General features: G+C 49.7%; 1 protein-coding gene across 1 annotated transcript in view; it reads right to left on the reverse strand.

Annotated features, from left to right (window-relative positions):
• LOC139266712 (dynein axonemal heavy chain 8-like) overlaps positions 1 to 13777 on the reverse strand; it is a 2132242-nt gene that overhangs the window by 1135414 nt on the left and 983051 nt on the right. The window contains exon 23 of the mRNA XM_070884298.1: positions 12987 to 13102. Coding sequence (XP_070740399.1) covers positions 12987 to 13102 — 116 coding nt within the window. The remainder of the gene's footprint in view (positions 1 to 12986; positions 13103 to 13777) is intronic.

Genomic DNA, 13777 nt, shown 5'->3' on the forward strand with positions numbered 1-13777 from the left:
GTGGGGTCATCAGCCAGGTGGCTAGGCCATAACGGTTATCACTAAGCATCCACCATTGTCCTTGTGGCTGACTGTTAAACATGTCAGAGACAGCGCTCTCACGCAGAATGTGAGCCTCATCGAAGCTGCCCGGACATTTGGCATTCACTGCCATTATTATCTGGTTGTGCTCGACAACTAGTTGGACCTTCAGAGAGTGAAATCCTTTTCTGTTGCGAAAAAGCTCTGGGTCCTGAGAAGGTGCCCGCATGGTGATGTGAGTACACTTTATTGCTCGCTGCACCTTCGGGAACTTAGCAATGCAATAGAATGCTCCAGCCCTGTCAGTCTGAGCCTCCGTGGTCATGGGGAAGCTGATAAGGTCCATCCTACGCGGTTACAGGGCCTCCGTGACCTGTCTAATGCAGCGATGTGTGGCATGGTAAGACAGAGGGGAAATGTCGACCGTGGAGGCCCGAAAGGAACTGAACGTGTAGAACGACAGTGCGGCGGTGACCTTGACCTTGACGGACAGTGATGTCCTGAAGGTGATGGCTGGCTGCAGATCTGCCCTGATGAGCTGGCATATTTCAGTGATCACCACCTTGTGGAAATGCAATCTCCGAAGGCAGGTGTTCTCGGACATGTTGAGGTAAGACCTCTTCCCCCTGTAAGTGCAGGGTGTGTATGGTCGGTGATACGTCCTTACTATACAGTATAAATGCACATGAGGCCCATGCTTGAGAGAAGGTCAGTCTGTGACCTGTCCTTTATTCCTTAGCACTCAAGTGATGAAAGTGGGTGGCGCTTCCCCTTTTATACCTGTCTCCCACCTAGTGGTCATTGTTCTCACAGTGTACAACTTAGGTCAGATTATACATGGGTTACAATGCTGGTTCAATACATGACATCACCTCCCCGCCAAAGTCTTATTGGGATCACAGGTTGAGTCTCTCTGGTGGTTTACGCTTTCTTGTAGAGCGCCTGAGTTGGGGCTCCAGTTGTTGGGCGCTGGCCTGAGTATCTGCTGTTTGCGGTGCCTCAGGCCTATCCAGACTGCCCACAGTGATTGGGCTCTCCTCCCTTTAGTTCCGGTGTTCGGTCACCTGTGATGGAGTGAACTCTACATCGTGTTCTTCCTCTGCTTCTTCTATGGGGTTGCTGAACCTCCTTTTTGTTTGATCCACGTGTTTGCGGCAGATTTGTCCATTGGTAAGTTTAACTACCAGAATCCTATTTCCCTCTTTGGCAATCACAGTGCCTGCGAGCCATTTGGGCCCTGCAGCGCAGTTGAGGACAAAAACAGGATCATTTACATCAATACATCGCGCCTTCGCATTCCTGTCATGGTAGTCATATTGTGGCTGGTGCCTGCTCTCGACAATTTCTTTCATGGTGGGGTGTATAAGGGATAGCCGGGTTTTGAGCGTCCTTTTCATTAGCAGCTCTGCGGGTGGAACCCCTGTGCGCGAGTGTGGTTGGGATCTATAGGCCAACAGGAGGCGTGATAAGCGGCTTTGTAGGGAACCCCCTTGGATTCTGAGCATCCCCTGCTCTGCACTGCTCGTTCTGCCTGGCCGTTTGAGTCCGGCTTGAACGGTGCCGTTCTGACATGGTTAATTCCATTGCCTGCCTGTAATTCAGTGCTTGTGAAGCACGGGCCATTGTCCCTGACCAAGACGTCCGGTAGACCGTGGGCAGCGAATATTGCCCGTAGACTTTCTACCGTGGCAGAGGCTGTGCTTGAATTTAAAATGACACACTTGATCCATTTGGTGTAAGCATCTACGACAACCGAAAACATTTTTCCCATGAAAGGACCTGCGTAGTCCACATGGATGCGTGACCAAGGCTTCCCTGGGTGCATTGCCCAGCTGGGCACACGTGTTGCACCTGCAAACACAAAGTTCCAGATCTGCGTCTATCCCTGGCCACCAAACGTGAGACATGGCAATTGCCTTCATCATGACAATGCCCGGGTGCTCATTGTGGAGTTCTCTGATGAACACCTCTCTGCCCATCTGGGGCATGACTACGCGGTTTCCCCACAGTAGGCAATCGGCCTGAGTCGAGAATTCATCCCTGCGCCTGTGAAATGGTTTAAATTCCTCAGGGCATGCCCTGTATGTGGCTGCCCAGTCCCCATTCAGGACACATTTCTTGACTACAGACAATAGCGGGTCTCTATTTGTCCAGACTTTAATCTGACGGGCTGTCACGGGTGAGCCTTTGCTTCCGAAAGCTTCAACAGCCATGACCATCTCAGCAGCATGCTCGGTAGCCCCCTCAGTGGTAGCTAGTGGGAGTCTGCTGAGTGCATCGCCGCAGTTTTTGGTGCCCGGTCTGTGCCGAATTGTATAGTCATAGGTGGCTAACGTGAGTGCCCACATCTGTATGTGGGCCTATGCGTTTGCATCTATGGTCTTGTTGTCGGCCAAAAGGGACGTTAGGGGTTTGTGATGTGTCTCCAGCTCAAATTTCCTGCCAAACAGGTACTGGTGCATTTTCTTTACAGCATATACACATGCGAGCGCCTCCTTTTCTACCATCCAGTAACCCCTTTCTGTCTGGGACAGACTCCTGGAGGCATAAGCTACTGGCTGTAACTGACCCTTGACATTGACATGCTGCAACACACACCCGACACCATAGGACGACGCATCGCACGTTAACACAAGTTTCTTACATGGGTCGTATAGTGTTAACAGAGTGTTGGAACATAACAAATTGCGTGCTCTAGTAAAAGCCCTTTCCTGACTGTCCCCCCAGACCCATTCGCGACCTTTGCATAGGAGCACGTGTAGCGGCTCTAGCAGTGTGCTCAATTTGGGAAGAAAGTTACCAAAATAGTTCAGGAACCCCAGGAACAAACGCAGAACCGTCGTGTTACGGTGTCTGGGTGCTCTCTGGATCGCTTCCGTCTTAGACGCAGTAGGGCTGATCCCGTCTGCTGCTACCCTCATCCCCAGGAATTCTACCTCTGGAGCTAGGAAGACGCACTTCGCCTTTTTCAGTCGCAGCCCTACCCGGTCCAGTCTGCGTAGCACCTCCTCCAGGTTGTGGAGGTGTTCTTCAGTATCGTAACCCGTGATGAGGATGTCGTCCTGAAAAACCACCGTCCCTGGAATCGACTTGAGGAGGCTTTCCATATTTCGTTGGAAGATCGCGGCGGCCGAGCGAATCCCGAACGGACATCTGTTGTACTCAAACAACCCCTTGTGTGTCGTGATGGTGGTCAGCTTCTTCAACTCACTCGCCAGCTCCTGGGTCATGTAAGCTGAGGTCAGGTCCAATTTTGAAAAAAGTTTGCCACCAGATAGCGTCGCAAAGAGGTGCTCCACTCTCGGTAGCGGGTACTGGTCTTGGAGTGACACCCGATTGATGGTGGCCTTGTAATCACCACATATCCTGACTGACCCATCCGCCTCGAGCACCGGCACGATCGGGCTCGCCCAGTCACTGAATTTGACTGGCGAGATGATGCCTTCCCTCAGCAGGCGTTCCAATTCGCCTTCTATCTTTTCCCGCATTACGTACGGCACTGCTCTGGCCTTGTGGTGTACTGGCCTGGCGTCCAGGTTTATGTGAATCACTACCTTGGCCCCCCATGAAAGTGCTGATGTCGGGTTGAAATAATGAGTCAAATTTGTCCAGGATCTGTGAGCATGATACTCGCTTCACAGAGGAAATTGCATTGACATCGCCCCACTTCCAGTTCATGACAGCAAGCCAACTCCTCCCCAGTAGTGCGGGACCATCCCCTGGGACAATCCAGAGTGGCAAGCTGTTCTCCGAATCTTTGTGGGTCACGACTACCGTGGCGCTGCTGAGCACAGAAATGATCTGTGTAAGTCCGTAGCTGTGCGTCAATTGGCGATAATTTTGGCCTCCTGGCCTTGGATGCCCACAACTTTTCAAACTGTTTGATACCCATCAGGGACTGGCTGGCCCCGGTGTCTAGCTCTATTGATACTGGGATGCCATTGAGGAGCACTTTCATCATTATTGGTGGCGTCCTGGTTTATGAACTGAAAACGTGCTCCACATGAACTCACTGAACTTCAGCTTCCAGCGATTTCCCCCAGCATTCATTTCGGCAATTTCTGAAGGTATTTTGCTCATCTCTGCAAACTCCGGCTGAGTGTGTGCCTCCACGTCTCCAACATGAGCTGTTGTTGGAAACAAAAGATCCCTTGTCAGTCGATCGTCCCTGACTGCCCCTGTGACTGTCCTTGAATGCGCCATTAATAGGTGTTGATGGCCCCATTACTGGCCGCATTGTCCCTTGCAATGGCGTGAATCGCCGTTCAGCTTGCCATTGTCTCTGTCGAACTCCCCCTCTGGGTTCGACTACATGTTGGGGCATGCACGACTGCCCTTGTCTGCCTGGAGAACTGTGTGCTGCTTTAACAATGTTGAATCTCTGTCCCAACCATTCCTTAACACAGTACCTCTCGTCTGTTCTGCTAATGGCCATGGTGCGTGGTTTAAATCCCAGCTTCTCGTCACCATTGATACGTCCTTACTATACAGTATAAATGCACATGAGGCTCATGCTTGAGAGAAGGTCAGTCTGTGACCTGTCCTTTATTCCTTAGCACTCAAGCGATGAAGGTGGGTGGAGCTTCCCCTTTTATACCTGAAGGTCCAGGTTAGGCGTGTCTCCCACCTAGTGGTCATTGTTCTCACAGTGTACAACTTAGGTCAGATTATACATGGTTACAATGCTTGTTGAATACATGACAGTCTGCACCTCCTCCTCATTCTGGCACGTCTTAGATTGGGCACATAATGATGTGCATTAGACATTGTGCCATTTGCACTCGGCAGCATCTGCGTATTAATCGATGCAGGCTGGGAAATGGCTGGCCCCATTCCAATGAAGTATAATACTGAGTGATCAGAAGCTATAATTTCCACACTAAAATACACCTACAGTAAAACCCAATCATCCACAGTCTGAAAAGATGTCTGTTGAGATGGTCACTTCACCTGAGAAGAATTCCAGAGTCAATCCAAACTCCCCCGAAGTTGAAGCAGCCTTTTCAATGAAGCGACCTGCGATTTGAAAAATGGCGCCCATACAGCTGTGATTCGTTCAGAACAGTTCCACTTTTTCTGAGCGGTGTTTTGGGCAAGCGATATTGTGGACGAGATGTGTGCGAGGTGGTGAAAGTGACGCTGAGCGATATACTGGCGATAGTTTACTGGCAAATTTGATCTTTACGACAAAAAAAAGTGGGCGGGCGGTATTATTGAATCTCGGCGTTAATTACATGCAGAAAGAAACGCTGGCCGATATTATGGGCGTTAGTTTTGCCCATTCTGATGATTCTGCCCCAAAAAAGTGGGCAGGCGGTATTACTTTTTCCCGCCGTCACGTACATGCTGAATGTAATGCTCGGCGATAAGTGTCCAAAAATGGGCGTCCGTTTCCATTTTGTGACTAAATGGGTGATGTCTGGGCATTATATCTCATTTCAGCGGTAAAATGGACGTTAAGTGGGCGTTATGCATGCAAAAATAATTGAAAATCTAGCCCATTGAATTTTGGAAGATAACAACCTATTATCTCCATAATTTTTTGAGGATGTTTCCAGTAAAGTGGACAAAGGAGAACCAGTTGATGTGGTATATTTGGATTTTCAGAAGGCTTTCGACAAGGTCCCACACAGGAGATTAATGTGCAAAGTTAAAGCACATGGGATTGGGGGTCGTGTGCTGACGTGGATTGAGAACTGGTTGTCAGACAGGAAGCAAAGAGTAGGAGTAAATGGGTATTTTTCAAAATGGCAGGCAGTGACTAGTGGGGTACCGCAAGGTTCTGTGCTGGGCCCCAGCTGTTTACATTGTACATTAATGATTTAGACGAGGGGATTAAATGTAGTATTTCCAAATTTGCGGATGACACTAAGTTGGGTGGCAGTGTGAGCTGCGAGGAGGATGCTATGAGGCTGCAGAGTGACTTGGATAGGTTCGGTGAGTGGGCAAATGCATGGCAGATGAAGTATAATGTGGATAAATGTGAGGTTATCCACTTTGGTGGTAAAAACAGAGAGACAGACTATTATCTGAATAGTGACAGATTAGGAAAAGGGAAGGTGCAACGAGACCTGGGTGTCATGGTACATCAGTCATTGAAGGTTGGCATGCAGGTACAGCAGGCGGTTAAGAAAGCAAATGGCATGTTGGCCTTCATAGCGAGGGGATTTGAGTACAGGGGCAGGGAGGTGTTGCTACAGTTGTACAGGGCCTTGGTGAGGCCACACCTGGAGTATTGTGTACAGTTTTGGTCTCCTAACTTGAGGAAGGACATTCTTCCTATTGAGGGAGTGCAGCGAAGATTCACCAGACTGATTCCCGGATGGTGGGACTGACCTATCAAGAAAGACTGGATCAACTGGGCTTGTATTCACTGGAGTTCAGAAGGATGAGAGGGGACCTCATAGAAACGTTTAAAATTCTGACTGGTTTGGACAGGTTGGATGCAGGAAGAATGTTCCCAATGTTGGGGAAGTCCAGAACCAGGGGTCACAGTCTAAGGATAAGGGGTAAGCCATTTAGGACCGAGATGAGGAGAAACTTCTTCACCCAGAGAGTGGTGAACCTGTGGAATTCTCTACCACAGAAAGTAGTTGAGGCCAATTCACTAAATATATTCAAAAGGGAGTTAGATGAAGTCCTTACTACTCGGGGGATCAAGGGGCATGGAGTGAAAGCAGGAAGGGGGTACTGAAGTTTCATGTTCAGCCATGAACTCATTGAATGGCGGTGCAGGCTAGAAAGGCTGAATGGCCTGCTCCTGCACCTATTTTCTATGTTTCTATGTTTCTATATCTTTCAAAACCCTAGGACGTAGACCATCAGGTCCAGGGGATTTATTGACTTTCATTCCCATTACTTTCCCCAGTACTATTTTTTTACTAATACAAATTTCTTTCAGTTCCTCATTCTCGCTAGACCCTTGGTTCTCCATTATTTCCGGGAGGTTTTTTGTGTCTTCCCCATGAAGACAGACACAAAGTATTTGTTTAATTTCTCTGCCATTTCTTTATTCCTTATTATAACTTCTGTCTCAGCCTATATGAGACCCACATTTACTTTCGCTAATCTTTTCCTTTTTACATACCTATCGAAGCTTTTACAGTCTGTTTTGATGTCTCTCACTAGTTTACTCTCATATTCTACTTTCCCTTTCTTTATCAATTTTTTGGTTCTCTTTGTTGAATTCTAAAATACTCCCAATCCTCAGGCTTACTGCTCTTCTTGGCAACATTATAAGCCTCTTCCTTTGATCTGATACTATCTTTAACTTCTCTTGTTAGCCATGGTTGGGTCACTTTTCATGTGGGGTTTTTGTGCCATAAAGGAATGTATGTTTGTTGTAAATTATGTATTCATTCTTTAAATGCCATCCATTGCTTGTCTACCCTCATACCTTTTAATGTAGTTTCCCAATCTACCTTAGCCAACTCCCCCCTCATACCTATGCAATGTGCTTTGTTCAGTAATAAATCCCTAGTTTTGGATTTAACTAAATCACTTTCAAACTCAATTTAAAATTCAATCAGATGATAGACACTCTTCCCTAATGGCCCCTTTATTACAAGGTTATTAATTAATCCTTTCTCATTGCACAATATTAGATCTAAAATAACCTGTTCCCTCGTTGGTTCCTCAACATACTGATCTGGAAAACAATCTTGTATACATTCCATGAATTCGTCCTCCACAATATACTGCAAATTTGGTTTGCAGAGCCTATATGTAGATTGAAGTCCCCCATGATAACTGTATTACCCGTGTTATATGCACCTCTAATTTCCTGATTTATACTGTGCCCTACTTTACCACTACTGTTTGGGAGCCTATAAACAACTCCCAATGTTTACTGCCCTTTTCTGTTTCTTAGCTCCAAACTGATTCTATTTCTTGATTTTCCAAACTAAGATTCTTTCACTCTACTATCTTTATCCCATCCTTTATTATCAGGGCTACCCCTCCTCCTTTTAATTTTGCCTATCTCTTCTAAATGTTAAGTATCCTGGAATATTTAGTTACCAACCTTGGTCACTTTGCAACCACGTCTTCATAATGGCTATTAGATCAAACCGATTAATTTCTATCTGTGGTATTAATTCATCTATTTTGTTGTGAATGTTTCGAGCATTCGGATATAGTGCCTTTAGTTTTGGCTTTTTTCTATTTTTCCCTGATATCACCTTAGTCAGTGATACCCTATTATCTTTATTCCTCTCATCTGTCCCTTCCTTACCCACTTAGTTTATTTTTATCCAAAACACTGCTCTGCTCTCGAGCCTTGACATTTCTCTTGCTACTTTAAAATGTACTCTTTCCTGAATCCTCCCCCCCGCCACCTCATTAGTTTAAAGCCCTGTCTACTGCCCTAATTATTTGATTCACCAAGACATGGGTTCCAGCCCGTTTCAAGTGGAGCCCATCCCAGTGGAACAGCTCCCTCTTTCTCCAGTACTGGTGCCAGTGCCCCATGACTCAAAGCCCCTGCCGCTCACGCCACTCTTTGAGCCACATATTTAACTTTCTAATCTGCTTATCCCTATACCAATTGGCGCGTGGCTCAGGTAACAATTCAGAGATTATTACCATTAATTTGGACCCAAATTGCTCAAACTCTTTCAGCAGAACCTCATTCCTCGTTCTACCTATATCGTTGGTTCCTTTGTGGACCATGACAACTGGATCCTTCCATTTCCACTCTACATTCTTCTCCAACCGTGAGGAGATGTCTTTAATCTTGGCACCGGGCAGTCAACACAAACTTCAGAGCTCTCGGATGCGGCTGCAGAGAACAGTATCTATCCCTTTCACTTTACTGACCCTACCACTACAACATTCCTTTTCACTCCCCCCATTTGAATGGCCTCCTGCACCATAGTGCTCACCCATCCTGACTGACAGTTAACTGCTACTGGCAGGCAACTTCTGTTAACCACAGTTTTAAAGTTCTAGGTTAAAATCAAAATGTTAAACTAAATTTCACTTGTTACAGCTTCTACTTACCCAATAGTTACCAGAACTTCCCACTCTTTAAAATAAACCACTCCTTTTAAGTCCACTCCATTTAAGACCACTCTGTGAAGAGCAATGTATGTACAACACTGCTAGTGGCTTTTTTTAATGTGAAGCTGCACTCCCTTCATGGCAATAGACAAGAATTAAATCACCATGAGCCAGATTGTCAACCACTTTGGGCTAGAAATTCTGTGCATTTGTGCCTCCCGTTAGGGGGAGCTAATGCCTTACCACCAGAGTGCAGCGCTGGCAACATACTGGAGCCAAGTTTCGGCCTGAGTTGCTCCTGTTTTTTTGGAGCAACTGGTTTAGAATGGAGCATCTTAGAAATTTGAATTCTCGGCATTTACTTTGCTCCAGTTCTAGTCAATTAGAACAGTTTCACTTTGGAACAGAATATTTTTTTCAAAAGGGGGCGTGTCCGGCCACTTACGCCTGTTTTCAAAGTTTCGGCAGTGAAAACTTACTCCAAACTAACTTAGAATGGAGTAAGTGAAGATTTTTGTACGTTCGAAAAAACCTTATCTACACTTTAGAAAATCAGGGGTAGGTTACAAATTAGGCGTAGGGAATGGGGGGGCGGTTAAAGGGAAGTTTACAAACATTAAACACTTCAGTTTTACAAATAAGAGCCATCATCAATAATAAATGATAAATACATCAATAAATCAACCAATAAATCCATCAAAAAAAATTAATAAAAAATAAAAATAAATTTAAAAAATCAATAAATAAAACATTTTCTACTTACCGACTGCAGCACCGGGAATCCTCCAACAGCGTGCTGGGACGGTCCCCCCAGTGTCTCTATCTGTCTGTCTGTGTGTGTGTCTCTCACTCTCTGTCTGTCAGTGTCTGTGTTTCTGACAACGAGGGGAGGGGGAGAAGGGGGGTGGGAGGGGAGGGGGGAGGGGAAGAAGGTGGGGGGGAGAAGGTGGTGGGGGGGGAGAAGGTGGTGGGGGGGTAGAAGGGGGAGGGGGAGAAGGGGGTTGGGGAGGGGGAGAAGGGGGTGGGGAGGGGGAGAAGGGGGGAGGGGGAGAAGGGTGGTGGGGGAGGGGGAGAAGGGTGGGGGGCGAGGGGGAGAAGGGTGGGGGAGAGGGGGAGAAGGGTGGGGGGGGACAGGGGAAGAAGGGTGGGGGGGGACAGGGGGAGAAGGGGGGATGTAGGGAGGGAAGGAGAGAGGATGGAGGGAGGGATGGAGAGAGGATGGAGGGAGGGAAGGAGAGAGGAGGTAGGGAGGAAAAGAGAGAGGAGGGAGGGAGGGAAGGAGAGAAGGGAGGGAGAGAGGGAAGGAGAGAGGAGGGAGGGAGGGAAGGAGAGAGGAGGGAGGGAGGGAAGGAGAGAGGAGGGAAGAAGAGGGGAGGGAGGGAGGGAAGGAGGGAGGAGGAAGGGAGGGAGGGAAGGAGAGAGGAGTGAGGGTGGGAAAGAGAGAGGAGGGAGGGAGGGAAGGAGAGAAGGGAGGGAGAGAGCGAAGGAGAGAGGAGGGAGGGAGGGAAGGAGGGAGGGAGGGAAGGAGAGAGGAGGGAGGGAGGGAAGGAGAGAGGAGGGAGCGAGCGAAGGAGGGAGGAGAGAGGGAGGGAAGGAGAGAGGAGGGAGGGAGGGAAGGAGGGAGGAGGAAGGGAGGGAGGGAAGGAGAGAGGAGGGAGGGTGGGAGGGAAGGAGAGAGGAGGGAGGGAGGGAGGGAAGGAGAGAGGAGGGAGGGAGGGAGGGAGGGAAGGAGAGAGGAGGGAGGGAGGGAGGGAGGGAAGGAGAGAGGAGGGAGGGAGGGAAGGAGAGAGGAGGGAGGGAGGGAAGAAGAGAGGAGGGAGGGAGGGAAGGAGAGAGGAGGGAGGGAGGGAAGGAGAGAGGAGGGAGGGAGAGAGGGAAGGAGAGAGGAGGGAGGGAGGGAAGGAGGGAGGGAGGGAAGGAGGGAGGGAGGGAAGGAGAGAGGAGGGAGGGAGGGAAGGAGAGAGGAGGGAGCGAGCGAAGGAGGGAGGAGAGAGGGAGGGAAGGAGAGAGGAGGGAGGGAGGGAAGGAGGGAGGAGGAAGGGAGGGAGGGAAGGAGAGAGGAGGGAGGGTGGGAGGGAAGGAGAGAGGAGGGAGGGAGGGAGGGAAGGAGAGAGGAGGGAGGGAGGGAGGGAGGGAAGGAGAGAGGAGGGAGGGAGGGAGGGAGGGAAGGAGAGAGGAGGGAGGGAGGGAAGGAGAGAGGAGGGAGGGAGGGAAGAAGAGAGGAGGGAGGGAGGGAAGGAGAGAGGAGGGAGGGAGGGAAGGAGAGAGGAGGGAGGGAGAGAGGGAAGGAGAGAGGAGGGAGGGAGGGAAGGAGGGAGGGAGGGAAGGAGAGAGGAAGGAGGGAGGGAAGGAGGAGAGGGGAGGGAGGGAAGGAGAGGGGAGGGAGGGAAGGAGAGAGGAGGGAGGGAGGGAAGGAGAGAGGAGGGAGGGAGGGAAGGAGAGAGGAGGGAGGGAAGGAGAGAGGAGGGAAGGAGATGGGAGGGAGGGAAGGAGAGGGGAGGGAGGGAAGGAGAGGGGAGGGAGGGAAGGAGAGAGGAGGGAGGGTGGGAGGGAAGGAGAGAGGAGGGAGGGAGGGAGGGAAGGAGAGAGGAGGGAGGGATGGAGGGAAGGAGAGAGGAGGGAGGGAAGGAGAGAGGAGGGAGGGAGGGAAGGAGAGAGGAGGGAGGGAGGGAAGGAGAGAGAAGGGAGGGAGGGAAGGAGAGAGGAGGGAGGGAGGGAAGGAGAGAGGAGGGAGCGAGCGAAGGAGGGAGGAGAGAGGGAGGGAAGGAGAGAGGAGGGAGGGAGGGAAGGAGAGAGGAGGGAGGGAGGGAGAAAGGAGGGAGGGAAGGAGAGAGGGAGGGAGAGAAGGAGGCTGAACGCCCGGGCCCAAGACCTCGGGCTGGATTTACAGGTAGGTGGCGTCGGGTCTCGGGGGGGGGTCGCGGAGGTCCGGTGGGGGGGGGGGGGAAAGAGTCGCGGAGGTCCGGGGGGGAAAGAGAGTCGCTGAGGTCCGGGGGGGGTGGGGTGGGGAGAGAGAGTCCCGGAGATCCGGGGGGGGGGGGTGAAAGAGAGTTGCTGAGATCCGGTGGGGGTGGGGGGGGCGTGGGGAGCAGAGGTCCATTCGCCAGGGAGGGGTCGGGTCGGGTGGGAAGAGCCTTATTCACGCAGCTCCAGTGAGACCATTTGGCCAGGGCTAGGGGCTGCGTGCTTCGGGCCCCTCCCACAGTTTTGGGCGCCTGGTGCTACTGCACATTCACACCCACTGTAGTGTGCATGTGCAGAGGTCCCGGCACTGTTTTCAGTGCAGGGACCTGGCTCCGCCCCCTATGGCTCGTGCTGCGCTGCGCCCAGCTGCAGAAGACCTGCAGGGAGCCGGAGTAAGTTTTTTTTAGGCACACTTTCTGGCGCGAAAAATGGGCGTCCAGGTCTGGGCTGCACCATTTTAGGCGTGGCCGAGAAAACTTGGGCCCATTGTGTGGGACTATAGTAGCAGCGTTACGGCTTAGTGTCGTCGCCGTGTGCATCACCCCATTAGTGTCCCGGTCTTGAAATTCATTTTCATCCGCTGCAGCAGTGCTGGCCGAAATTACCGACAGCTGCAGGAGGCGCCTCTCGGGCGGCCGGCCGCTACTGGGGCAAAAATTAAAGGCGAAGTGGCTGATCGTGCTGGCGCTAAGTCACGCACCTCCCATCTGTTTCCGCCCCCAAATGGGGCGACAATTAATTTCACCCCCTTTGTCTCTTACAAACTTGGGCGTTAATTTACGTGGGGATTCTCCTTCTTGTCTGCTACAACTCAGTGGAGGAAATATGGAAACACTGGTTTTTCAAGGATTCTGTAACTCTTTGTTAAAAGTTATGGCAGCTGAGCAGAACACACATGGAAATTCACCCACTTGAGGTTTATTGCACATAGGGTAGAGTAGCCTTACATTTCTTGTCTTTCTTTTCTTAACCAGTTCATCCATTACAAAATCACTTTGTACCTTTTCAAACTCCTCATTTCTTTTGGCATGTTCTTTATCTCCTTTAACATTGATGTAGGTGCCTAAAGAAAGGCTTTCTTCTTCAGGTTCTTCTGTAAATGCAACTCGTCTACGCTCTGTGTTAAAGGATACAAGACAGAAAGTCTGAGGCACAAAGTTGCAACTAACATGATTGCTGTTAAAATATTTGTCAAGTGTACAATATTGAACTGATGCCTATGTTTCCAATTGTAAAAGGAAATATTTTTAGTCTATTTAAGAAATAAAAAAATATATATTTTTTTCGTTGATGTACAAGAAAGCTAAATTTTATTTTGTTATGTCTCGAATAAAGCAATGTAACTGAATACTGTAGACATCAGTAAGTGTGACCTTAGTCTCTTTATTCTAACTCCAGAGCACTGGTACAGCATGGGAGACCTGCGTATATACAGTGCTCCCAAGGGATGCTGGAATCCCTTGGGACTCTAACAGGTTCTTCCTCTGGTGGCGATAGAATGCTGGCTACATAGGGTTGCACACATAACATCACTCCCTCCCAAAGTCAATAGTACACTTATTTACAGGGTGAGACGATCTGGGGCTTTCCGCTCCCTAGTCAATCATCTTGGTACAAATGCAGGTGCAGGTGAGTTGGTTGGGCCTTCGCTGGACTGCTGCGCAGCTGGCCTTGCTGGGCTGCTGGGGATGATAGGTTCAGCTTCGTGGTCAACTGTGATGTCGGTTGCCACTGTAGGGGGTTTTTGCTATGCCCAATTATGGGGGCCTTTGGTGGCTGTTGGTGTATTGGG

The sequence above is a fragment of the Pristiophorus japonicus genome, chromosome 7 (assembly GCF_044704955.1).
Source record: "Pristiophorus japonicus isolate sPriJap1 chromosome 7, sPriJap1.hap1, whole genome shotgun sequence".
Taxonomy (NCBI): Eukaryota; Metazoa; Chordata; class Chondrichthyes; family Pristiophoridae; genus Pristiophorus; species Pristiophorus japonicus.